Source organism: Pomacea canaliculata, linkage group LG3 (genome assembly GCF_003073045.1).
Source record: "Pomacea canaliculata isolate SZHN2017 linkage group LG3, ASM307304v1, whole genome shotgun sequence".
NCBI classification, from domain to species: domain Eukaryota; kingdom Metazoa; phylum Mollusca; class Gastropoda; order Architaenioglossa; family Ampullariidae; genus Pomacea; species Pomacea canaliculata.
The window spans coordinates 32,145,874-32,173,375 of NC_037592.1; the positions used below are offsets into that span (position 1 = coordinate 32,145,874).

General features: G+C 37.8%; 2 protein-coding genes across 4 annotated transcripts in view; both read left to right on the top strand.

Annotated features, from left to right (window-relative positions):
* Window positions 1–19,718, top strand: part of LOC112559501 (myotubularin-related protein 6-like) — a 48,108-nt gene extending 28,390 nt beyond the window's left edge. For all 3 annotated transcript variants that reach the window (XM_025230810.1, XM_025230808.1, XM_025230809.1), the window contains exons 3-15: window positions 3,297–3,459; window positions 3,780–3,934; window positions 4,296–4,424; window positions 6,825–6,959; window positions 9,494–9,626; window positions 9,832–9,941; window positions 10,104–10,226; window positions 10,489–10,742; window positions 11,205–11,339; window positions 13,188–13,314; window positions 13,692–13,892; window positions 14,714–14,962; window positions 15,241–19,718. In XM_025230810.1, the coding sequence (XP_025086595.1) occupies window positions 3,297–3,459; window positions 3,780–3,934; window positions 4,296–4,424; window positions 6,825–6,959; window positions 9,494–9,626; window positions 9,832–9,941; window positions 10,104–10,226; window positions 10,489–10,742; window positions 11,205–11,339; window positions 13,188–13,314; window positions 13,692–13,892; window positions 14,714–14,962; window positions 15,241–15,396 (2,070 nt within the window). In that variant the 3' untranslated portion in view covers window positions 15,397–19,718. The remainder of the gene's footprint in view (window positions 1–3,296; window positions 3,460–3,779; window positions 3,935–4,295; window positions 4,425–6,824; window positions 6,960–9,493; window positions 9,627–9,831; window positions 9,942–10,103; window positions 10,227–10,488; window positions 10,743–11,204; window positions 11,340–13,187; window positions 13,315–13,691; window positions 13,893–14,713; window positions 14,963–15,240) is intronic.
* Window positions 19,719–20,591: 873 nt separating this feature from the next.
* LOC112560168 (fatty acid hydroxylase domain-containing protein 2-like) lies at window positions 20,592–26,591 on the top strand. Its single transcript, XM_025231801.1, has 7 exons — window positions 20,592–20,747; window positions 21,239–21,383; window positions 21,577–21,680; window positions 22,061–22,182; window positions 22,417–22,625; window positions 23,432–23,704; window positions 24,109–26,591. The coding sequence occupies exons 2-7, from the start codon at window positions 21,283–21,285 to the stop codon at window positions 24,269–24,271; spliced, it is 972 nt and encodes a 323-aa protein (XP_025087586.1). The 5' UTR covers window positions 20,592–20,747; window positions 21,239–21,282; the 3' UTR covers window positions 24,272–26,591.
* The last annotated feature ends 911 nt before the right edge of the window (window positions 26,592–27,502 follow it).

The window sequence follows — 27,502 nt, forward strand, 5'->3', positions numbered from 1 at the left end:
ACAGTACAGCATGTTAAGGATGTGTCACATCGAGGAATCATCTGCTAAAAGACGATAAGAAGTATTTGTTTGTCATCTTTGTTTTCATCCGTTTTACTACTTCTGTGTGCTCTTGAAGATATCAATACCAGCATGCATGCCTTACGGGAGAACAACTCATATGGCAGTCTGCGTAACGGTTAGTAAAGTGTTTGTCATCAGCAGTGAAGATCAGCTGTCCTGGGTTCGGATCTTGAGTCGACCACGTTGTTCTTTGAGCCTAGCGTATAAAGCCTCAAGCTGTTCCACTAAAACAAACCATCGTTTCATAAGCTTATAGAGGTGAAAGCGAGGACGTCGAAAATGTTTGACATAAATAGAGGTTCGATCGGATGTTTTTAGTTTTATACCTAAGGAGCATTCCAATAAATGTGTGTGTGAGAGAGAGAGAGAGAGCGCGGAAAGAGGGTTTAAAATATGAGGTGAAAACAGCTAAAAATAAAAATCCTTTCCCAAGAAAACTTTCGACATCAGTGGATTGTGGCTGGGTTTGGGGGTGACCAGACGGCATAGCCGGATGAAACGTTTGTCGATGGCTGAGGGTGAGCCATTCTGTCATTCAGTAGGCAACTGAATAGCTACTGTTGGAGCTGTTTCAGACAACGGGTAGCACTGAACAACGCCTTAGGTTAAGCCTCAAACTTTGATGAGAATAATTTCTATGCTGTTTCAGAACCGTGCACCTATGTACACAATGCAGACATTCTCTGCGCGTCTGTCAGTACCATACTCGAACGTTGCCATAACTACCTATCTCGCACAGAATTGTTTTTGTTTTGTTTTCAAACGAAGCCTTTCAAGCCTGCAATGTTTTATATCTTCATCCACCTTCAAGGCAGACAGACAGTCCCCTTCCAGCCTGTTAAAACTTCTTGGTGGGCTGTGGTTTATGGCAATGTTTTTCGTCCTCGCACGTCTCGGCGGCGGCTGCCACACTTTACGAAGCCTCCCTGTCATTTAGGGACACACATCTCCAAATCGATTTGGCATCAGTCATACAAGAGGGCTGGCTGACAGCTGGCACGGATGAGCTGGGTAAATTCCGCGCCACTGCCTTTTTCTCAATGGCCAGAGCCGAATGTATGGACTAATAATTGTTGTTGACAATTTCCCGACGACGTCCTTGAGGAAGGTTTTCCTTTTCCTGCCTTCTGGGAGTGGCGAGGAGCCGTCGGCAGCAGATTTTAGCACAGGTTTAGATATTGATCACAAAGAAACAGCACGATCATTTTCGTCGTTACCATCATCATCGTCATCGTCGTCGTTGCGATTATTGTGGGTCTTGTAAAAGCACAAAGTTCCTGTTTTGATGCAGGTTGTGACTTGTTGCAGTCCGGGACCTCGATGCACGAGGCGTGACGATGCGTCTTCGCTTGATGTATTCTGGTTATCCTTTGTATCTCCGGAAACTTATCTCGTATATCAGACCACCTGGGTACCCAGCTCTGAATAACAGCTTGCACCTCGTGTGAAGAGTGAATTAATAGAAAGGGTTAAGCGCGACTTTGTTGCGCTGAATGTTCTAAGACTTAAGGAGAAATGTACACTTTTTGGCTTTTGTTTTGACTTCGTTATTAAGCTTAATTTCAAGCGTAATGTACAACCATTTCCCTGTACAGCGGACAGTTTAGTGATGGTTACATATATTGCTAAATGAACAGATTGCCGCTGTAGATACCGGTGTTGACTGTCGCCGGCAGGAGTTTTTTCATTCAGGTCTCTCCCTGAACTGATGAGCGCCCTGGGCGGTCGTCGAGCGTAGGCTGTCGTCATTTCACGCGCGGGTGGACTCGTTATCTTCAGTCAACCACTCCATCGATTGCACCCGAGTATTCTTTTTGCTCTTTCTTACGTCAAGTTTGCAAACAGGGTGAAAGGGAGTGGGGGTGGGGCTGAGCAAGATGGGAAGCACGAGGACACAGTGTAAAAAGTTGGTGTTAGGTGTGACAGCCCGCAGGGATCCCTACTTTCATGGCAGTTTAGCCTGTTACGGTTGTCTTCACGCGCGCTCGTGCCTGAGCAATGTGATGGACGTAAAAATAGTTGATGCTGCACGAGTCGTTCATTAGCGAGGGCAGACACCTGAGAGGCATGGTGCGTCTTGGAGTCCCAATCAATTTCAGGTTTCTTCTTGCTGTGCAGGTTGTGCAGCATTCGCGGTGACCTGTCAGTGAACTCTAGAGATCATTCGGTGCTCCATTGTTTACTCATTTCGGCTCCCAAGCGTTGATAATTAGTCAGAAATGATGTTAAAAATAGATACCCTCCCCCCACCACCACCACCAACCTTGCGTACTTCAAAGATCGATTTCGGAGCCGAGCTTCATAAGCGTTCGTATTACAGGTCGTTACACAAAAAGTGGCCGTCAAGTGTGAAGGGCAAATGGCAACTGGGGAGCGTTCTAATGAATGGTCATGTGTACCATCGAATATGCAACGTGCTCCAGGTCCATTTAAGCCGATTGGAAGCTGCTGCATTCTCGTGACAGATGGTTGCCCCTCCTTTCACTTAATTACGGTGGATGATGCCCCGGGTTTTTAATGTGAGTGAAATGAGACCAGAAATTCGCTGCCTCATGTCAGATTGTTTGGAATCGAAATCCAGAGGCTACATTAATTTTGTTAGCTGAGCCCATGGTCACTCTTCTCAGGCAGTCTGCAGTGCCATAGTTCCAATGAGAATAATTTATCACCTCCACCTCACACATGTGGACGATCTCAGCATGCAAATTTTCAAATTGAGGAAAAAAGTGCCATTTCATGACATCACGTTATATCAGTCTACTTTCAAATCCCATATATGTGTGTGTGTAAAATCCAGGGATGTTAATGGGAGAGAATTAGGTCAGTGTTAATATTAATTTACGGGTTGGTTTAAATTTAGTGTGAGGCTTTAAAAGGTGCCCTATGATGGATCAGGTAGAACCCTGGATGTATACTAAATTTTTTTTTCTGATGTGCTATTCTTACCCAAATTTGTTAAGAAGAATGTTCAGGCACTAGCCAGATGCTGTCGCATCTAGTGGTTTTGGTGAGAAAAACGTTCTGTTTTCTTAAAAATTTGTCTTTTGGAAACCAGGATCTGTCCCTTGCTTGCATATTTGGTGCATGTGTCTTATTTTCTGTGGGTGATTTTTTTTTTTGTCTATTGTTTATTGCTTATAGTTTATCAGGCAATCCTTCCAGACACCAGCAGTGTTAAGCACACTAAGACGGATGAAATAAAGTGAACATGAAAAACCCTGTTCTTGTTTCAGATTCAACATATGCATATTGCACAGGTAGAAAAGCAGCCTCTGTACCCAGGTGGCTCACCCCTACAGATACGCTGCAAGAACTTCATGTGTGTCACTTTTGTCTTACCTCGTGAACGTGACTGCCATGATATCTACACTACCTTACAGGAGTTATCTAGACCTGGCAAGTATATACACTGAAGATTTGTGTATATAGGGGTGTTCGTCTATGCACCTCACTCATTGTCTCTTTATGTCAGAGTATAAAGTGCAAGAATATGATTAAGTGTATACACATACATATGAGAAGACTAAAAGCGATTCACCAACATCGTTAAAGCTAGATTTTTGTCCTTCAATGAGTCTGTGTCAGGAATAAAACTAGATATTTTGCTGAACTGTTTTTCTCTAAAGTTTCACTTCTTGAAAGTAGGGATGAGGTGAGGTAATTAAAATTATTACAGTTTCCTGAAAGTTTCTTTCTTCTGTTTTCTGCTGTTTAAGGGAGCATTGAGAATTTGTATGCATTCCACTTCACTGCTACAGAGAGTTGGGAAAAAAGTTTTGGATGGGGCATGTTTGACATCCAGTCAGAATACTTACGTATGGGTTGTCCTTCTGAGCACTGGACGCATTCACATCTAAACAGAAATTATGAAGTGAGTGATCCAGATAAGGAAATTAGTTGGCACTGTAAATAAATGGAGACTTTGTAGACGTGCCATGTGTTTGCTTGTCATGTATGCATCAGAAAGGCACACCTTTGTCATCATAGTACAGGGAAGATGTAAGCAATTGGGTAAATATAAATTGTATATGTGTATATTAGGTTAAAAATAAAAAAGTTAAAATTCTTTGGTCTCTGGGTAACAGTTGCATGAGTATTAACAATTACCACAGGTAAAAATTTCACAAGGGGCCTTAAAAACACTAGAAAGGAGATCTAAACATGACTTTGTGACCCCTCTGAATGATTGTAATGCTTTATATGTTTTATGAGATTCTTCTTGCTTGTTTCAGCTTTGTGATACATATCCCAGCCTGCTCTATGTCCCTACATTGGCTACCACGCCAATGCTAGTGGGAAGCTCAAAGTTTCGAAGTCGTGGCCGCTTGCCTGTATTATCCTACTTACACAGGGAAAACCAGGTAAGATGCTACACATTTGGGCTGTGTTTATGAATGTTGATGTCTTCCTATATTTAACCTTGGAATTTCATGAGAATTTTTATGAATGATTTTCTTGCTTGCAAGAAATGGGATTAGTATTTATACCTAGCCAGCATCTAAGACTCTATCATGTAAAAGCAGCCAGCCCATGAAAACATGCTGTATGTAGAAAAAAAGCAGCATGCAGGAGATGAGATGTGAATCCAGAATAGCTGATCCATTACTCTATCGGTGACAAGAACCAATCACTAATGTATCACCAGGCCATGAGAAGGCCATGCAACTCTTGCCATGAAATGAAGAAATGGTAACAAATGAGAAAAAAAATCAACCAAAACTTTTTGCCTGTATGTGATAAAGTTTGCATTCCCTCTTTACTTTCTCTGTCTCTTTTCCCCTTGACTAGTCTCTGTCTTTCTTGGTTTTTTACTTGAAATCTCACTCCGTGTGTGCATACATGCATATATATGTGTGTGTGAGTGTGTGTTCGTTCATTCTTAAGATTGACATTTCCATGGAGTATTTTTCTAGTTGACTAGAGGGCTCTTTCAAAATAGGTTGTGTTTTTGTGCTTTGATGTACATCCCAGGTCATTCTCTGGAATAGCAAAAAAATCACTGAATTTCGTTTCCTTGGGCTGTAATTTACCGTCAGTGATGAAGAGGTACCTCCAGGAGGTTGCCTTTGAAGTTAGAACCAGAGCTGGGAGAATCAATGAAGCTGATCATCCATGCCAGCAAAGAAAACTGCAGGGATGGTCAACAATGTGTCAGAAAAGAATGCGAATATATTCTGGATCCTGTCCGTTTGTCTCACTGGATCAAGTCTAGAATGTAATGAAGTAATTAGCATCAAAAATATTCTTGATAGACTTAATATTTTCGATTTTGGGGAGGAGAAAAGAAAAGGAGGGTGTTGTTAGTGGCATGCGTTTTGCTAGCACTGTTCCTGATAGACAGAGAGCTTCCACATTGTTTATATGATGATGACGTGTGCCATAATTTAGGTGAAACTTTGTTTATTGTATTGATACCTTTTTCACACAAATATCAAAGACAAACATTTTTTTCAGACTTCTTGTTTGCATTGAGCTTCATTGTCTCTGCTGAATAAATATTACTTTTGCCATTCATTGAGGACTGAATGTCTCAGTCACTTGATATAAGAAGAATAAGAATTTGTTTATTGGCCAAGCAACACTGAACTTGGAATGTGACTTGGTGATGGAAGAGACAAAACAAAACAAAAATAATCAGGCCTATCCTATTCATATCCATCTTCCTCGCTTGCTCTCTCTTCCACACTCCCTTTCTATCATGGGCACAGACACTGCCTCACAGACTGCATAAGGCACATTCAGCTAGTATTTGTCCTGACATGAGCTACGGCAGAGTTCATGAAGGCTTTTGCTTCAGCAAAAAAAGCTATATCTCAACTGGGAAGTTCAGGGCCTGAAAAGTCTATACATGACCCCAGAACAGGCCATTGGCTGAGTGGGAACCATCTGCCACAATCTTGTGCGCCCTGCTTGCACCACACTGTGCTTGGCGTAGATTGTACCCACATGGGGTAGATCATAGCCAGTACATCAGTTAGCTGCACACGCCACCCAGTCGAGTAGGACTTTCTGTTTTGGGGTGACTGGACCATAATGTCCTGTCATGCCAAATTTTTTCAGCTGGTGGAGGAAGTAAATATGTTGCTGGGCCTTCTTGATAGTGGAAACCACATTGATTTCCCAGCTCAGGTCATTGGAGATGGAACCCAGAAACCAAAAGTGCCTGTGCTGAGGATGTTAGAGAGGCAATTCTTGACTCTTACTCTTTGGAATGGTGCAAGAGGAAGTCAAGGACCCAGAAGCACATTGACTGGGAGAGACTAAACTCTGAGAGCTTATCAAAGACTTTCCGCAGAATGATGGTGTTGAAGTCTACATAGAAGCTGTAGTCTACAAAGATCTGAGCATAGGAGCAAGGGGATTCAGGGTGCTGAAAGATAAAGTGAAGAGCCGATAGGTAAATTGAAGAGGGTCTAGCTGGCCTCCAGTGGCGCATAAACGATTTCTGACAACCATGAATATAAATATTTTGCTTACCTGTGTTGTGTGCTTGTTATTACTGTGCTGAGACACAACATTATACTTATTAATTAGTTTTATGCTATCATTAGTGTTATCATTATTCATTCTTTATGATGACAGATTATAGTTTGACTAAATGAAGTATAAACTGTCTAGAACTTTCTGTTACCTGAGTCTCTTGTATATGTTTGTTTCTCACTGAATAAAATAAAATAAAATAAATATGAAAGCAGGGCAAGTATCTTACATGATGTAATAAGTTTTCAGCAACATTTTTATTGTTTCTGTTTGAATGGCAGGCTGCCGTGACTCGTTGCAGTCAGCCTTTGTCGGGATTTAGCGCACGGTGTTTGGAGGATGAACAGTTGTTGGATGCTGTGCTCAGATCCAACCCAAAGTCCTCCTTCATGTATGTCGTGGACACAAGGCCAAAGGTTAGGTCAACTTAACATTCATTACAAAATTAAGCATTTATGTCCCAAGAAGGACATATCTCCCTTTAGCATGCAGAGCTGATTTAAAATTAGCTGTAGCTTGAAATTTTTTCTCTGTTCTGGATCACTCTTTTATTTAAAAGAATGGCAGGTTTTTCTCTCTTTTTTTAAATTTTAGAAGCACAGATGACTATAGTTAGAATAATTTTCCCTAACTGCCTTTATCTTTGTTGCTCAACCCCAACCTTCAGTGAATAAATATCATATTGAATTGTGTGTCAGTTTAGTCCTGGTGTCATCATCTCATTGATAGTGGATTTATGGATAAAGCTTTTCTTGAAATTGTGTTGTACATTAAGAAGGAAGCAATCAAAATAAAGAGCTGGTCTGTTGAGGAATACATACCTTTTTCTTGATTAAGTAATCCTAAGGAGGTAGTTCAATCAAAGAAAGTGGGAATTGAAACAAGAGCCTGGAATTGCTAGGAGTAGGGGGATGAACAGACCTTTTGCTAGTGAGACATCTATGATAGAGGAGATTGAAGATGGACTTGCTTAATGCTGTGACACATTAACTTCCATTCTGTATTTCTAATTTTGTTGTTCCAAATCTGCTGCACTGTCTCATTATCACAACTTGTGTCACAAGATAGTAGTGTTTTAAAGCCTTTTTTCACCCTTTACTTCAGTTTACTTGCATTTCAATCATAAGAAATGGTATTGTTGGTTCCTTAACTTTTCACATAGTGAGGCATTAGAGACTGCTTTCTTCTTGGGTCCAGCTTATTTTTTATTCTTTTATTTATTGATTGATTTTTTGTGTGTGTGGGCATTGCTTACTTTAGCTGCCTTTCCTTTCCCAGCTATATAACAGCTAAATCAGCTGGGGGAAGTATGCAGCATCACACAGGTATTGAACTAATTATTGGATGCGCCTCAGGCATCAGGCATTGGTGTTCAAATCGACTATGCACTTTCTCTTGGTCATAAGAGAAAAGAGGCACACTCGTCCTTTAAATAAAGTGCATGGCCTCAATCAGTGCACAAGTAATGTGCAGACATCGTGTAATATAGAAATTTGTAAGTCTGCCACTAGCTAAGGCAGCTTCAAAGATGTGAGCATTTTGGTGTAGCAGAAATACAGAAATGGGCTACTAGTGCTTGAAGTGGGTTTGCAATTTTGGAAAAAGTTGTAGCTGCAGGAATAATCTTTTTAAAAAACTGCAAATAATTTCAATTTGAGGACCAGGTGGTATCATTCCAATTTTCATCTGACATAACGGAGATGTCTAGCTTTTTGTTTTGTTAATACAACTTTATTTATCCAAAAGGGCAATTCCAGATTAGTTTTGTTTTATTGGGAAGGAAGATGGTGGTAGGAGCAGGGGCTGTGGCTGGGAGTGGCAATCTCTCCCTATTTTAGACTTGTTTTTGAAAGACATGTTTTTAATGATGTTTATGAAATTGTTTATATAGTAAGGTGTAATAAACTTACAGAGCGATATATTTTTTTCTAAAAAATATTTAGTAATGTAATCAGATATTTTAAAAAAAGAAAGAAAACTTGGCTATTTGTTTTTCATCATCTTTTTAGTGTGGGAAACTGCAGAAGCAGTATCAAGCTTAGTTCACAGTACAAAGAGCCTTGAAAAGAGATCTGTCAAAAAACATTTGTTTAAAGGATTTTAAAATCTCTAGTTCTAAGAGATTTGGACAGTAGGTAACAGGATGTGGCCATCAGGCCAGATTGATTCAACATGATAGTGCAGGAGGCTGTGCTTTTGGCCTTTGCTTCTTGTCAGGTTCTGCTTGTCTGGTCACATTAAAACATGCTCAGGGGCCATTAGTGAAAACTGCATCAAGACACTGAGATGAGTGTGGTTTAGAAGGAAAAGGCAGGGGAATATTTCGTTTTCATCAGTCTATTGGATTTTTAAAATGCACACATGAATTTCTCTAGCAGTTAATAAAGAGGAATGAATTCAGATAAAGTGGGCAAACTTTAAAAAGGCTAGATGCTTTTATGCAGCGAGATGGAAGGGATGAGTTAATGGTAGTGTATAATGTGAAGCTGGAAACATATTTGAAAATTAATAAAAACATTTCTTATCTTCTCTGGAAAGGCTTGGCAAAGACAGTAGATTTATTTAATATATATATTATATATTTTATAATTTTTTGTGAACATTTTTACAGTATACAAAAATGTTTTATTTCCGACTGTAGCATGGGAACTGCAAGCTTAAAGTTGCTAACAAGGTCAGAAATATATACTTAAGTGAAGTATCATTGATTCTTTAAATGCAGAATGCTGTGAATAGCCTGACGTAAAATTTTCAGGGATACTTGCCCATTTGACATGCATTATCTCTATGCTTGATGCACAGCATGAAAAAATGGTATTTTTAGTCTCAAAATTCACTTACTTGTCCATTAAAACATTATGGAACAAGTGGTGTCAGTATCTGATCATCTGCAGCCAACCATACTTATGTATCCTTGTGCTCAAACATTTTATTATTTTTCTTTATGCAGATCAATGCCATGATCAACAAAGCACAAGGCAAGGGTTATGAGAATGAGAGCTGCTATGCTAACATGAAATTTCAGTTCCTGGGCATTGAGAATATTCACATAATGAGGAGCAGTCTTCAAAAGCTGGTCGAAGGTAAAGATAGTCATTACCTAAAAGGCATGCTGAAATATTTCGTGTTAAAATGCTTTCTTATTTTATCTCTGGGAACATCTGTTATCTTTTTAGAATATTCTAAAAAATATCCAAGATATTGCTTGGAGTTTCTAGCTGTTTCTCTCTTTCCAGGTGAGGGTTCTTTAACAGCTGTCATGTTTTTGTTTTGTGCAATCTGTTCCAGTTTGTGAATTGAAAAACCCTTCTATGAGTGGCTTCCTGTCAGGACTGGAGAACAGTGGATTTTTAAAGCACATTGCAGCCATTTTGGAAACAAGTGTATTCATAGCCAATGTAAGTCTTATAATATTGTAAGTTTGCATTACTGTCTTTTATACAGCATTGATAGTACTGCCACTCCAGTATGTGCATTTCATTCTTAGGGGCATAATTTGAATATCTGAGGCCAACAATCTTGTGTTCCTCTATGGCATACAACCTTCTTTTGTCCTGCAGGCAATATCTGAGGGCACCAGTGTGCTAGTTCACTGTTCTGATGGCTGGGACAGAACAGCGCAGGTGTGCTCTCTAGCTTCCCTTCTCTTGGATCCATACTACCGCACCGTCCCTGGATTTATGGTCAGTTCTAGGTGTTTCATTATTAGTGAAGAGGTTTATGTATATAGCTGTACGCAGGGCTGTGTGTATACGAGCATCATGCAAACATACATGTACTTGTTTTTCATTAAACTTTGCACAAATTTCATGCTCACGAAACAAACAAACTTAATGTGTGTTTGCATGCTTGTTCTCTGCTAAAACCTTGAGTGCGCTGGTGTTTTTACTGTGGCTTTTTTAAAATGTTTCTAAATATTTACAATTATTGTTTTGGCTCTTGCAGGCACTTATAGAGAAGGAATGGTTGTCTTTTGGTCACAAGTTCACTGACAGATGTGGTTATCTAGACAGTGTGGATGCCAAAGAGGTGTCTCCAGTCTTCGCTCAGTTCCTTGATTGTGTCTGGCAACTAATGCAGCAGTTTCCCTGCTGCTTCCAGTTTAATGAGAGGTTTCTTCTCACAATTTTTGACCACGCCTACTCCTGCCAGTTTGGCACTTTCATCGGCAACTGTGAGAAGGATCGGCTAGATTTACGGTGATTAGAAAAGCTTTTTGCATTGATTCAGACATGCAAAAAACTACAAATATAATTGTTATTGATGTATGTATTAAAAAACCATGAATATCTCTTCACAGAACTCCATATCACTCTGTATCTTTGCCTCAATTTTGAAAGGCCTTTCTTACCAAAATGTTGTCAAACATTTGATCAATCTTGGCAGAGTTGTGTGTAAAGGTCAGAGGAAACCGTTGGTTTTGGGGTGAAACTTAAGTTAGCCTGTTGTACCATGTCCAGAGATGATTGCCAATACATTTGGCAGTTCAATGCAACTTTGAAACACTTTGGAGTTTAACACTGCCCATTTAAAAATAGCCTTTACGAACACATCATCGCCAGCTTCCTTCCCCCAGACTCCCAGTATACATATACTTGGGCACAAAACTCTCAAACGTCCAATCATGATATTTTTGTTGCAAGTCTAAATGTTTGATGCAGGTTATCAGAAAGGACATATTCGCTATGGGGATACATTCATAGGCATGTGCGAGAATATGTCAACCCCTTGTACAAGAAAGATCACGAAGTCACCTCAGCCATTCTGAAACCAAACATTGCTCCACAATCAATAAAGTAAGAAAATGCTGTTCACTGCTCTTTCTTTTTAACAGTTTCTAATACAGAAAGTAATGTATGTTTCTGTGTTTAACCGATATTTTTGTTTAAGCAGTGTGTGCATTCTTGATGTTTTGGGTAATAGTGCACGTAGCTATGGGATCTTACCATTTATGGTGGGACTGGCAGGTGTCGCTTTTAATTGTACTTATCAGTCTGTGAAATGGCTATTCTACTTTATGACTCCAGCTCCAGGCCCTTTACTCAGCCATTTTCATATTATTAATCTCTTCCTAGAAGAAACGCCAGAGGTGATGAGATTAGGAATAGCAGTGGCTTTACCTTTGATAGGTTTATAGGTTTCAATGTGACACAAAATATAAGCATGTTTATCACCAAGGGTAAACCAGCGTTTCCCTGAGACCCAAATATTGTGGGAAAATGAATTGTAAAGATTGTGTTTAACGCATGGTTCATAGAAAAGTTTAACCCACGAACTTGTATTACTGAACTGCTGGCAGACGATTTTTTTCCAGTTAACTACTAAAACGAGGCAGGTGTGTAGAAAGCTTCCGGTTTATTCACATTTCAGATTAACTACTAAAACGAGACAGGTGTGTACAAAGTTTCCGGTTTAGTCACATTCATTGTTTATGCTCACCAAGACTAACAGCAGAGAACTTCGCAAGACACACAGCAATCCACCTATACACATCTGTGGTTTAACAAATTTTCTATGACTTGATTTGTATAAAATAGGTTTATCAAGAATATAGCCAGTTTTTATTCTGATAATACATCAGGTGCTCACATTTAAGACAGCATCCCTTTAATTATAGTGCATTCATTATATTTGTGTACAGTTTGTAAAATAGTATGTGCTAATTCATTTTTGTTGTTGTGTTTGGTTGGATTGAAAAAGAGTCCGATTAAAGCATGCATGCATGGTTTGTTTTATGAGGATTTTTTTGTGTTATACTGTATGTTTGGTCTTGTAAAACTTTTATCACAATAATAAAGTGACTTTATATTGCTCTTTATCCCACCATGAAAGACTAGCTCAAAGCATTTTACAAAAAAAAATTATAAACACAGACATATTTGTAATAATGGACTCAAAATAAAGAGCTCATTGTGTTCTCATGTTGAGAAAAAGTTGAATGCCATAGGCATAGATGCAGTCACTGGGGCTCAGTTCTACTATCGAATTAACCATTTCTAGCCTTCAATTCATATTTCACTGTCTTTTGACTTGCCGCTGTGATTTGTAGTGCTGTAGCGGTGTAAGTATCCAGGTTCACAACACTCAGAATGAAGATTAGCAGACATGGTGGTTGATTGCTTGATAGGACTAAGCTTTTACAGGAATATTTAACAGCACAATATTTTTTTTTTAAAGAAAAGCACTTTTCATTTTACTATAACATTTATTAAAATTAGTTTAGCCATTTATCCTTGTACTCTTTTAAGCATTATTTCTGGCAGAAATTGTGCTTTGTTAACAAACTGGGCCCTGTATGACTATAGTCATGCAACGTTTGTTCACTTTATGTTAACTGTCAGAATTACACAGTTAATGTCAGTGAGTAAATGCGTACTGTTCAAGATTATGTATACACTCTCAGTATTGGATATTATGCAGTAGTCAAGTAACTTTTCAGCTATTCCCATTCATCAACATTCTCTCTGTCTGTCTTTCACACCCATGGAAAGAGAAAATGAGAACTTGCAGTTTATCATCTGATTATTGGCATATTATAATAATATAAGACATAATAATCCAAATGATGTTATGAATGTTAACATCATGTTATCCACGGATGTTAACAATTCCACCAATACACTCCCATCTTTTGGTCATGGCAGATTCTGGCGTGGAATGTACAACCGGTTTGAAAATGGAATCCACCCTCGTGAAAACATCATGGATATACTTGCCACAACTGTTGATCACACACTGTCCATGATGGAGCATATTGAACAGCTTGAAATGGTAATAAATGCTGATTGCATAGAGTGTGCAGACAGCTTATTCTGAAAACCATCAACATGGGGATTACCACAAACTAAAACACATTGTACTCTATCCAGTTTGCTACAGCTATCAAGAGTTAGTTACTCTGCAGTATGATTCACTTGCACGGAGGTATTGTGCTGCTGGTGTAAAATTCTTTTTCCAGTCTTCATGATGTATACCAATATTTAAGCAAGTAGTTTAAATTTCTCTTAGCAGGATGGTTGTTCTGTTAACCTTGTTCATTTTGTTTGCCAACTATCATTGCTTTTCTGAAAGTATTTTTAGTGATCATGTAAGAGAAGATGTATTTGATTGCTTTAATTGTTTTTGATTTTTTTTTTCGTTGTCTACAGCGGATCAAGCAACTTTGCAAATTGCTGAATAAGCCAGAGGAAGTTGTGCAGCGAAAACTACAGGGCTTCTTATCAGTTGAGTCTTTGTCAGACATGGCAACAGGTCCACCTGAAGATAGCCTCAGCTGCCTGACTCTAAATTCAAACACAACCAACTCCCTAGAGGTTGATCTCATGCTGAATGGGCGTTTTCCCCAGGAGGTTATAAAATTTTCATAATATATATATAATGCATTTGCATGCAAGCTTAAAAACAGAGAATGTGTTCTATCTTGAAATTTGGGATGGATTTTAAGCAGAAGAGCTAAACTAGAATATTTCAATAATTCTTGTCTTTAGACCAGTGAACAACAGCACTGAGATTAAGTGGATACTTTTTGTGATGGTTATTAACTCACGTGCCAACGTGCCTGACGTGCCAAAATACCAATTTCAGTAGGGTTATAACATTTGCTGCTGACTAACTGCTTACATCAAATTGGAAAATTTTCTTCTTGGGAAACTTTTGACTAATATAGGGAAAAAACCTTTGTATTCAAAAGCAGAATAAATTCTCTGTAGAGTTACTTATTTTGAAATAGTTTTTCTTTTATTCATCAAAATGAGTTTATGGACTTTTATGAGTAATGGACTTGATTGTGGAAACATGAAGTGTCTTTACTACATTTCTTTTCGGCTAACCCTGATTAAGATAAGTATGATAAGTATACCTATAGAGTGTATTGAGTAAGATAACATCCCACTGTTGCCAAAGACCTACTCTGTCCTTTTTCTGTTTAATGGCTGGTCATCAGGGTATATTAAGCACATCTTTTTCTTCACCACTATTGTTGTCCTTTGTGCCTGGAAAATCCCATTACACCTTAAGATAAATGGGTAGAACAAAGAAATAATGGACTAAATGAAAATTAATAGCTCCTTCCAGATCTTAAATTTACTGGGAAAGGCTGCATTTGGTTCATACATGTCTTTTGAAACTTGTACAGTTTTATTTTATACAGTTTGCTGATAATTCTGGGCAGATTGGTTTCAGTCATGGAAGAAGTGACTCTGAATCCGGTTTTGATGAGTCAGGGTCACAGCTGTCAAGGTCAGGATTTGAGGAAACCACATGTGAAAATAATGTCTCCATTACCCACTCTCCAAGTACAGAAACACTTACAGATGACTTTTTGGACCTGGAGATGAAGAGTGTGGCTGTTGAGTGGAAATCATTCCGAAGCGTCTTCACCTGTAGTTGTGCTATTCCTTTTGACTACTATGTTAAAAAGGTAGAGTAGGCATCAGTAACATTAAGCTTATAGATTACAAATATTTTAGCCACAATATATTTTCTGATTTAGTACTCAGAACTAAGCAGTTATGCTACTTATAGTTCATTTGGTTCAAAAACATACTTTATTATGCTTATCTTGGAACCCTTGTGTAGTTGTAGTTAACAGTAGTTTTTATTTAATTGGTAGACTTGTTTTCATCATATTACCTAAGTTTTTTTTTAAGAAATCAAAAGTTAATGTTCATGCTTATTAGTTATTTGATGATTTTTCAGTTTCACTGCTGGAGGTGTGGAGAAGTCTTTTGTACACGGTGCATTTCCACAAATACAGGGTTGCCAGGCCACCACTCTCGAAGAGCCGTTCCAGTCTGCAAACCCTGCTTCAAAATGTTGCGGCATTCTCCCTCTATTGACTTTCCTCCTAGTTGATCCTGTGTAAAAGAAGGTTTTCTGTTTTTGCAGGAGTTTTGTTCTGTTTCATGGACAGTCAAAAATGAAAAAGAAAATTTTGCAGATGTGATGAGAAAAAAAAATTGTGATGTTGTGAATACAAGAAGTGTTTGAAAGTTTCCAGTGAACAAGCATTGACAGACAAATCTTTCCCATGCTGCTTTCGTACATGTTATTCATAAGACTGAGCATGAGGTGTCTGTGAAAGTGAGTACACTTGGGATCCCTGGTGCTGGAGCTTTTTTTTTTGTGTGATGTGCTTTACACAGATCACAGCCTGTAAGGATTGTCATGTGCCACTCGGCATTATTATGCTTGAGGTAACCTATGGTTAAGTTTTTTTAACAGAGACAAAAATCTTTTATAACATCATTCAGCTTATCAACATTTCAGCTTCGTTACATAAGCTGCTTGTTTGGAAGGTCCATTGCCCGTCTCCTCTCACAAAATAAAAAAATTCATAATCCATACGTGATTTTTCTTTCCCACCTTGTCTAGGCACTGAGGACTCTTCAACTTTAGTGATTATGTTGGTGGACCTCAAAGATGGATTTTCAATATAAACTAGTTATTAGTTGCAGCTGTAAATGGCTAACATTAACATGCATCCAACGTTCTTATCATCTCCCTTGACTTGTGCGGAATTTCATAAGTTCAGAATATCTGAAGCAGCTGACATTTTTCTCCAATTTCTTTTTGTATCTCTGGCAACAGTCTGCCATTGATGTTTGCCTGTTTGGTTGCATTTATCTCCCCATTATCAGTTTTTCATTTGGTCAGCAATTTAAATAGCTATTTTCCTGCATAGTCCCAGTAATTTTTGTAGACAGGATGTAGTAACATGTAGACTCTACACTCCAAATAGTCTTAACATCACTTTATAGACGTATTACATCACACATGCTAGAGGTTCATACGGTGGCACAAAAATTGTGGTCTTGTTTAACATGTCCATTTTGCATTCCAGATTTGAAATGTATAATAGCTACTTTAGACACTTTGTTTCAAAAGCCTACAACTTATACTATGAGCAAAGGAGGAACAAAATTATTAATAGTTTTTCATAATCAACCCTGGCTAGCTGTTGCAACCATCATTCATTAGCAATATGTTACATTATAGAGGTTGCTGTTATTTGCATTCTTTACTCACAATGTCTTCATATAAAGTGTCTGCGCTGGTTTCTTTAGTTTCTGTGTCAGCTTTTATGCCATGTCATTACTTCTTTTATGATGTCATGAAGTTCTCTAATACATCTATTAAGTGAACATACTGAAAAGTATATGGGATTCAAAATGTTCAAGTGATTAGATGACAGAGTAATTGCGAGAGGATTTACAGCCCCACTTTCTTTTGGAAGATGGTGAAATTTGGTGTCATGTCATGATGCATTGCAAAGATTTTGAGTCTTGTTCAACAATACCTGCTAATACAGTAGATTCTCAGTTAACCAGCATCCATGTGGATTGCTAGAACCTGGATAAATGTAGTTTCTGGTTGCTTGAGACTTGATATTAAAAATAGACCTAATACTATACCCCATACTACATCTTACCATAACTTAAACTCTATATTGACTTGATATTTATACGAAAAACAGTGATTAAAAGTAAATTAAGACAAGACAAACTTACTGTAACACAGTTTCATTAGAAAAACTGCTTTATGAATGCAGTGGGCAACTTAAATTAAATGACAGTTAATAAACTTTTCAACTTAAGGAACTTAACTAACATATTTTTTAACTCAAGTAACTTAAAAGAAAATTGCTGTAGTAAGGCTAGAGAGTTTTGTGGGCAGACATTGCATTAGGATCATCAGTTAGAACTTACATTTTTACTACAAATTGATTTTATTTTTATTGGAAGTATTATTATTGGCCAGTTGCTTGACTTCTGATTAAAGGAGTCTATTGTACTTCTGCAAAGTGGAATTCTATCAAGAATTGCCATAGTGCATCAAAGCAAACATTCCAAAAGACCTTTTTGATGACTTAAAAACTAATTGAAAAATCCCACATACCGCTTGTAATGCAGCATATTTAATGGAGATTTTCTTAATGTTATTGCAAGCCCAATAATGCAAAGATTAAAATGAGTATATGAGTGTATTTTGAATGAAAGGTGTAATATTACCAACATAAACTCCTATAAAACACACTATCTAAAAGAGATACTTTTTGCAGTTTAATTGCTGAGGTGTTCTAACCATTCAGCTATCCGCAACCACCCCCATTTTGTCATTAAACCACATTTGAAAACATAAAAAGTTCTACTTGTATTAACATATCTTTTAACTTCAGCAACAAAACAACCTTTAATTAGTGAGATGAAGTTTGTTAATTATTCTTGTGAGAATTCTACTTTAATTCCTTCTCCATCAAGAGACAACTATCAGGAAAAGGTTTTAAAACTTGCCACAGTTCTTTATCCTCTTTCTTACCTTTCATGGGTGTTGCATTTTTTTTTCATTAAATGTTCATTTCAGTGTATTAAGTAGTCCGATGATTTGCTGTTTTTGTGAGGAATGTTTTAAAATATCAGTCTAGGTGTATTAAACAAGTATATGTTGTACACAGCAGTAAATAGTGACCACATAGTGCAATAGATTTATCCTCCCAGCCAGTGAAAGGGTGAGAGAACTGTGTGTCAGGAAGTGGGTGGGCGAGTGGAGGGTGTGTGTGTGTGTACAAAAAAACACTTGTATAAGAAAGAACATGGGTATGTGTATTTACATTATATTGTGCATATTGTTTGTAAAAAAAAAAATCTGCTTTATGGTTTCTTTTTCTTCAACTAGAAGTATCAGACATAATATAAGATTTACATTTGTATGTGGAGTTTATGTATCAGTCCTTCTGTTGATTCATCAAATACATTTTTGTCTGATATTAGTAAACTCTAGTGTGTGTGTTATATATATATCTGTTGTTATAATGAGCCCTGAGTCATCATTAGGGAATAAGTTTAGAAAGATGTGGTTGTGAAAGGTCACAGTTGTTTACAAAAGATAAGGAAAACATTTCTTCTGTCCTAAAATGGTGTGTTCAAATAGTACATATCTAAAAATAAGTATTCACTTCCTCTCAATAAGCCAAGCTTTAAAATATGGTTAGAATTATGAAATAATAGCAGTTTCAATGTTATGGTATACAAGCCTTTAAATATCTTGACTAAAGAGGATAAAATAACAGTAGTTTCAATATTATGGTGTTAAATGCCTTTAAGTATATTAGGCAAAGAGGATAAAATGATTTGCTTTCTAATATTAGGTCTTAGGTTGAAAAAAATAAGAAATAACAAAAGGTGGGTTTTTCTCTGAAGGACATTTGTATTGAATGCACAGCTATGCTTCTCCTTTTGCTGGTTTTGATTAAAATAGATCAGGACACAGTGCTAGAAAGATATTTCAGTTCATCCACTGAAGTGCAAGGACTGCTAAGAAAATGAGTGTATTTTATAGAACTTCTGTTTATCATTCAAGTCTTCTTAATGTTCAGTTAAATGTGTTTTGATGAAACACGAAGCAGGTGTTCACTGTCCCCACCCACCACTAGTATATGCATCAAACAAGAATATATGCAAAAAGTAACGTTGGCTAGAAAGTAAAAACTTTTAGATTAAAAAGAATTTTTGTGAAGACTATAAATAGTGGGAATAATTCTGGCATCCTACATCAGCTTCAGTGAGTGTGCCAATTAGTTGATAGTGTGCTCACATTTTTTGTTTAAAGAGTTTCATTCTTGTGCACTATCCAAGTCCTTTGTTTTTGAATATGTTTTGACAATTGTTAAGTGTAATCATAATAAATATGTCAGTTTAATATAATACACATTATTTCACATTATTCTTTAAGAAATTTTCCACTATAAAGTTATTTAGAAGCCAAAAAAAAAAAAAACAACTACTGTTGTCAAAGTGCATCTGTTAAAATGACTTAATACATTTCACAATGATGAGTTTCACTGTAGCTCACTGTGTCACTCAGTGCTTTCACAATTCAAAGTGGACTCTAGCCATAGAGAATGTTATTTTCCAGTAAAACCCAATAAGAGGTGTTCAATGAAAGTCTATATCACGTTCAATAATGCATTCAAGAAGCAGCTTTGCTTAAAGATAGATGATATGGAAAAATTGGTACTCTTTTTTCATTAGTTGTTTTATGTTATTTGAGCTAGAGGGTTTGTAAATACATGCTTAAAAATCTAATATTCGTAAATGTTGAAACTGAAAATTGTTGTCCTAAGGTACTTACTAGTTTGTGGTTAGAATGCAATAAAATTTGATGCAGGATTCAAAAAAGAGTGTTTTCCATTCCTCTAGCAGTGGATGAAAGTGGCTTATAACTTTTTGCTTACAAACTTCTGTGATCTCTTTTTCTCGTAGGCACACACATGAAAAATGTCATTGGATTGACTAATATTGAACTAGCAAGGTGCCACTCAAACACGATGCATTTCAGAAACAGTGCAGTTAGGGCCACTGCGCTATGCTGTTCAAAAGTCTGAACCGAGAAAAATACAAATTGGCGTTGGCAAATACACATTCTCAAATCACCCATAAAGAAGACTTTGCTGACAGCCATTGAATTAATTCGCTAAACCACGGTTACTAAACATTAGTGTTGTAGCAAGTAGCCTCGTTCTAGTAGTTAACTTGAAAAAAAGTCGTCTGCAAGTGGAATATAGCAAGAAACGAAAATAGTAAGGTTGCTATAGGAACGTAGCCTTCTTGGGAAAGGAGTGCAAGATTGACAGTGATGTGTTCAGAAAATAATTGGCTGGCAACAGAATGAGAGGGGACGGAAAATGCACATGACTTGAGCAGCACCAGCACCGAAAACTTAACTAAAATTTCAGTCATACTAAGAAACTTTTATCTTTCTATGTGTACATAAAGCGCGGTACTTTAATTGTGCCTCGCATCGTAAGTTTATGATCACCGATAAACACACAAACACCAGTAACACTTGCGTGATCAATATGATTTTATTATGAAAATAATTTAGATATAATCGATTGCTCCTGCCCTGGCAAAAGTGAACGTAAATTTAATATGAAAATGTGACTAGTCATAACATTTGTAAGTAGATAGACATGTTGAAGTTTTCTTCTATTTTTTTTTCTTACGTCACTACGGATAATTATCAAGGGAAATAATCCAATAGTATGAGCACTATATTTGTCTCTCCCTTTGTGACGTAAGGTTTATTTTATTTTCGTTGCATGCTCGGTCGCATCACGAATGTGTATTCAGGTCCGTAGTCACATGGACTGTTGTGACTACCATTGCAACGGCATATTTTGAGTGGAACAGTTCTCACCGAAACAGGTATATTGCTTCATTTAGGGCTATTCGTATCGAAAGCTGTTTAACGACTAATGTTAAAGTATTTAATCGCAAAATTATTTGTATATTTCCAAAAATTAAAACTACGGCACGTGAATAATATAATATTATTATCATTAACAATAGCTCAGGTCAAAGTCTATGTTAATTTGGTTAGTCAAACGATCAGCGTAGAAGGGTAAATCTGTGAGGGCTTTTTAAAAAGTTACACTCAAGATCGATCTCCTTTTAAGTTTGCTTGTGCTGTTGTTTCAAGTGCGAACTACATAAACACACACGAACTAATTGCTATCATCTATCATGCTGCACCAGACGACATAACAAAGAAACAGAAAAGATGATATATAGCTACAGCAAGCGTTTTATTCCACACCCAACAGTCAGAGAAGATTAATTGTTTGTTAGTTTGTTTATTTTTACCAACCTTTTTTCATTTTTTCTTTTTTACTAACACTAATAAATACTTTTTCCAGGCTACTTCCACAATTGCTAGAAAAGTACTGTTGAAAGAGCAAGAATGGTGCAGATACTACGTCTTGTGGACTCAGTGCGCAAGTGCCTGTTTGTGATAGGCACGGCGCTTCTCTTGTTTGTTGCTGCCAGAAACAGCATCACATGGTGAGTGTTTCATTGCAAAACCATGGTATGCTTAAGCAACCATTTTCTTTCCTAAAATGTATTTCTGCAACAATTTACAAAAGGCTATTTTTTCACTGTTTATGAATTAGTAAGATTATTATACATTTCAAGCTTGACATTAGATGTGTGGAGATCCAGGAAGATTTTTTCCATGATATGTTTTGTTTTGAAGGCATCTCCAGAGATTCTGGGGTGCTTCTGGTGACTTTTGGCAGCAGAAATGGGAAGACATTTATGAACTCTGTGGCAGAGATGCTTTTTTCTTGGGAGTTTTTGGTAAGTTGCATTTATTTTTGTACTTTCACATAATTGACTTTAAAAGCTCTAGAGGTAGTTGAGGCTGTTTTCACTTAGTCTAAGGTGACCACGTCCCGATTTAGGCGTGTCCCGTCTGCTCATAAAATGTCGATCAGTTTTAAATTTGTCTCCTAGTTTACTGCCTTTTGGTGTTTCCTTTTCCCCTCTTCCCCTGCTTTTTGCTTTTTTCGGTGCTCTTTGTCAGTGACAGCACCACAATCGGCACATGTCCCGCTTTCACTCCTGAAAAGTCTGGTCACCTTAACACTTACTATTGTTGTTGGTTTTTTTAAATTTACAAATCATGTTGAAGAGATAAGTGCTATTAAGACTGCTTCGTTATCTGTCCTAAACCTCAGGTACCACAGTTTTTAGCTTATTGGTGTTCTGGCTTTCCAATGCATTCCTCATGTTTTTGGATGTGACTGGGAAGCCAGCAGTGCTTTTGCGTTACAAGATTCAGCCAAACAAAAATATGCCAGTAAGTATGATCAGCCAATTATATTTAACTAATGATATACCTTTCCTACTCCTTGGCTGATATTCACTGTGTTTTCCTTCTGTAGACCAAATTCAATGATCACTGGTCATTATTTTGTACCAGTTGCTGTGCAAAATCTAAGTTCTGAGCAAGTGCCATGACTGTCATAACAGCAATCATCCTAGTTTCTCATCTGGTTGCCACCTCCTTACCAAGGTTTGATATGTTGACTAGCTCTCTAAGGACCAACTGTGGCAAGCAGTGCGCCAGGTGTTGATCAACCAGACTCTGGTGGGTATACCTTTCACTGTGTGTGTCTACCGGCTGTTGATGTGGCGTGGCTGCAGTGTCTTGCCTCAGGATCTTCCCACTTTTCACTGGGCTGTGATGGAGCTGATAATCTTCACTCTTGTAGAGGAAGTTTTCTTCTATTATTCCCACAGGTGATGTAACAATAAATATTAACTATGTGTAGAATCTGAAAGTGCAAATAGTTGATGGTCCTGAGACATCCTAAGAAGAGAATGTGTAAATATTATGCTTTATTTGCGTGTACTTGAATAAATACCTTTTTTCTTAATTTGTAGTGTAATTTAAAGTGTTTTGAAGTGCAAGAGAGTAGGCATAGGGGCTTGTGAGCTGTGTGGTGTTATTTTAAGTGTAGCTGATGTTGTAGTTTAGTTTATTCCTTGTTGCTCCTCTGAGGAGCATAGGGCCGCAACAGCTGATGTGATTATTACATATTTTCCCCTGCATATATATCTATATATTAACACATGGGTTTTCAGACTACAGTACAGAGTTAAACATATAACCCTAAACCCACATGCTCAGTTACCCAGGGCCAGTGTCACACATTTCAGGGAAACTGTTTAACATTGTAACGGGTTTTTATTACCTTGGGAGGTTGGGTGGGTAGTGGTCATGTTATTTTTTTTTAATCTTTTAATTTTGAAGAAGATTAGATTTTTAATGTGATGAATGAAAGGTGTAATCATTTTTAAAAGGCATTTTTGTTTCATGTGCAGTTTACCTTAAAAATATAATCTTTAAATGAGATATGTTAATGTTAAGTTTAATTCAAACATCCAACCTCAGCCGTCCTTACCACCATCCTGCTGCCTTGTGAGCCAAAGAAAAATTTCTGTCTTGGACTATGCCTTGTATAGACAATAAAGTTTGATTTGATTCCCATGATAAATAACAGCATTTTGTTTATCAGTGCATCCTTTAAAACATACTGTTTTAGGCTCATGCATCATCCATGCTTGTACAAGCATGTCCATAAAATGCACCATGAGTGGACTGCTCCTATAGGAATTGTCAGCATCTATGCTCATCCCATTGAGCACTGCATCTCTAACCTACTGCCACCAGCCATGGGGCCTCTACTGTTGGGATCCCACCTGGCAACTTCTTGGTTGTTTTTTGCCTTGGCACTGATGTCAACTACAGTTGCCCACTGCGGCTACCACTTTCCATTCTTGCCCTCACCAGAAGCCCATGACTATCACCACCTCAAGTGAGTCATAATGATACCGTGGATGAGTAATTATTTTAACCTCCGCAAGCTGCCTCATAAAATTTGGAGAAATTGCCACATTTGAGTATTATGTTGCCAAAGTTGTTTAATGAAATGAACTGTTGATAAAGAGAAAACGTGTTCTAAATTCATAAATATGCAATCAATTAATTTTTAGATATCTCTAAGCAAAGAGCGAGAGAGAACATGTTGCATATAACCTGCTTGTGAGTGTATAATTTAGTTCTTGATTTTATTTAATTCTCTTGTCACATCTTGCACTCCTGTCTATTAGTTTTTTAGTTCTACATGTAGTGTGTGTGTGTGTGCATGCCATACGTGCTTGCAATTTCCCCTCTGTTTTTCTGAGAGAAACCAGAAATATGTATATTTCATTTATAAAGGTTTAATCAAAACTATGGATTTCTGGGAGTTCTGGACCGGCTTCATGGCACAGACAATGCTTTCCGTGCATCCAAGGCCTATGAACGTCATTTCCTGCTTCTAGGCCTTACCCCAGTTTCTCAGCAATTTCCAGACACACTCAGCAAGAAGAAGTCTGAGTGAATGGCATTCACCAGTACTTAACTTTAAGTTTCTTGTAGTTTGTTTTTAGTTTTATTTGTTATTTTTGTTTTATAACATTTATAATTCTATTTGACTGTTGCTTTTGTAGAAAAGTGCAGAGAAAAACAAACATAAGTATACCTGCTTTACAACAGAAGCAGAGTGTAAAAATCTTGGGGAAGAAATTTTTAAGCTTTAAAATTTCAAGATAAAAAGTAGTGAATGTGCTTTCAAAGAAGTAACAGCGCTTATTTCAGCCAAAAGACTTTGTGATCTGAACTGAAAACTTTTCAAGGAACAGCAATGCTTTTATGTTGGTGTGGAGGATTTCACAAATCAAGTTTGCATAGTTTCAGAATAATAGTAGTCTTGGAAGATATTGAAAAACAGATTATTATTAAAAATTAATGAGCTTATTATATAGCTCGGTACCCCAGCCAAAACCTGGTTTAGCATGTTTACAAAATGCTTTTTACTAAAAGACAAAATGTCTCCTGAACCAGTGAAAAGCAAACTTGACACTCAGCTTGCACATGGATATATAGAAATAGACACATAAACATTTATGCAAACATAGCTTACTTTACATTATCTTGCATGTCCACTCAAGAAACTATGCACATACATGCACATGCTAATTGTTGGCCCAGTCAGTGGCATAAACATCTGTCCCAAATGCTAACATCCTGTCATTATCTCAGTCCAAATTGTGTAGCTTTATGATGACTACATTTTCGATGGTAGAATGCAGATAACTGTAAAATAGAAGGTATTTTTTTTTTAACCTGTAACAGCAGCACAAATCATAAACTAAATGAACCAGTGAGCAGTTGTTTCACCTCAGTAGTTTGGCAAATCTGAATGCAGGATCTTTGTGGTTGATTTTTTTTTTTTTTTTAATAATCACAGATTTTGCTCATAATTTGTTAGGATTGAGCCACTCCAGAAATTCAAATTGTTATACGCTGTGCATTTGCTTACACGAGTTTATTTCACTGCAATGGTCTGTAATGTTTCACCCTACTTCAGGGACCAGACCTTTTAGTTTGCTCTTATCTGTAATGAATTTTGTAGTCTGTCTGATACCTGTTGAAAATTTGTGTTTACATTCAGCCTTTTGGATGGCTGAAAGCTAAATGTAAAAAAACCTTGCCTGCAGTTGTGTCCTAAGAGTCATGTCTTTGGGGGTTTTTTTGTTTGGTTGTGTTTTTTGTTTTTGTTTTTTGTACTGCTTATCTACGATTGGTAAATAATTTGTGATAAATTAGTGCAGTGTTACTTGGGTTCTTGGTGTGGTGACAAATTGTTGAACATGAGTTTGCAGCTGGCTTGTCAGTTGGGTGGCAAGATAGTTCATACAATAGTTATTGAGATACTGGTATTAAGCTGGTATCAGGTGGCATGTGACTAGTTAGCACCCTGATGTAAGGATATCATTATAGTCTTACTTCTGGATTTCATCTGATACAGAGCTCACTGTGGTTTTTGATACATAAAGGTAAAGAAGATAAAGGTCACCCCTAACCTTTTGGTCATTGGGGAGTGTGGCTAACATTTTGTGAGAGCAGTGCCCATCTCTTTCCCTTGCTACCTTACCTTTCAAGTATTCTATAAAGTCAGGCACTCATTCCTGACAACTGGATGGACTAGGCTAATCATTGCACCACATGAGAATTGAAACAGAGTTCCTTTGGGTTTGGATGCCAGTGCTGTAATCCGGATAAATATGGCACACTTCTGGATGTCAAGTGGTTTGGGACTAGCACTACATAATGTTAATTCAGAGAGTTTTTAAACAAGTCTGTTTAGACAAAGGTCTATCAAACAGAAGTGCATGAAAGACAAGCAGTGAAATAGGGCTGTCATGACAAGATTTTAAAATGAAAAGCTAATTATAAATGTTTCAAACATTTTTATGAAGTCATAAACCCCATATAATGTTAACATTGAACAGAAAGTACCATATAACTATGATAAGATCGATTTCCATTAAATAAGGCAGAGCTGTGATAAAGCCTAAAAAGTCAAAGTGTAGATCAAAATTGTGCTTTGTTTTAAACATCCTACCATTCTGTACCAATAATTGTCTGTGTGTGTGAGAGAGAGCATTTGTGTGTGGATGATTCTGTTTTCTTTGCTCCAGTAATTTGTTAAAATGTGTACTTTCAGCTTAGATTTTGTCAGTCAGTGAATCTTTTAGTCAATTTTACTTGTTTGGCAATAGAATTTTTACCTAGATTTGAGATATGTCCTGCAATGTCAATGCAATTTTGTTCAATGTATTGAAGTTTACTTATATTAAAGTTATGTCTACATATTCCTCAGATGTGTGGGTATGTGAGAGAAAGAGAGAGATTGAGAGAGTGATAAAGAAGAAATATATTTCTTCCCTTAAAATGATTCAGTAGCAGAGTGATGCAAGAGCGAGGAGCTGTGGAGATCTCATTGTTCTTTGACATTAGTTAGTTATGCCCTTCGCCCCTCCTGGTGCATAGGCCATCGACGACCGCCCTCCAACGCCTCCTGTCCTGGGCTACCGTCACCAGCTGACCCCATCCAAATCCGGTGAGCTTGGTGTCGGCGGCGAGGTCCCGTCTCCAGGTGTTTCTCGGCCTTCCTCGCTTTCTCTTTCCCTGGGGGTTCCACGTCAGCGATTGTCTTGTGATGTTGGTTTCCTTAGGGTGTGTCCTAGCCAACCCCATCTTCTCCGCAGGATTTCCTCCTCTATAGTCTGCTGTTTCGTTCTCTGCCACAGGTCGGTGTTGCTTATTTTCTCTGGCCAGTGAATTCTGAGGATTCTGCGCAGGCACTGGTTCACAAACGTTTGGATCTTCTTCGTTGTGCCCTTGGTCGTCCTCCACGTCTCTGCTCCGTATAGTAGGACTGACTTGACGTTGGAGTTGAAGAGACGGATCTTTGTCGTGTAGCCTATGCTCCCAGAGTTCCAGACCCTTCCAAGCTTTATGAAAGCGCCTCTTGCCTTGTTAATTCTTGTCTTTACATCCGCGTCTGTCCCTCCCTGTTTGTCCACCACACTCCCGAGGTATGTAAAGGTGTCGACTTCTTCTAGCGGCTCCCCATCCAACCTGATTGGCTCTTCGCAGTCAGTGTTGACCTTCAGGATCTTGGTCTTGCCCTTATGGATGTGTAGCCCCACTTGTGCCGAGGCTGACTGGATCTCTGATGTCTTTTCTTGCATCTGTCGGTGGCTGTGGACAGGAGTGCCAGATC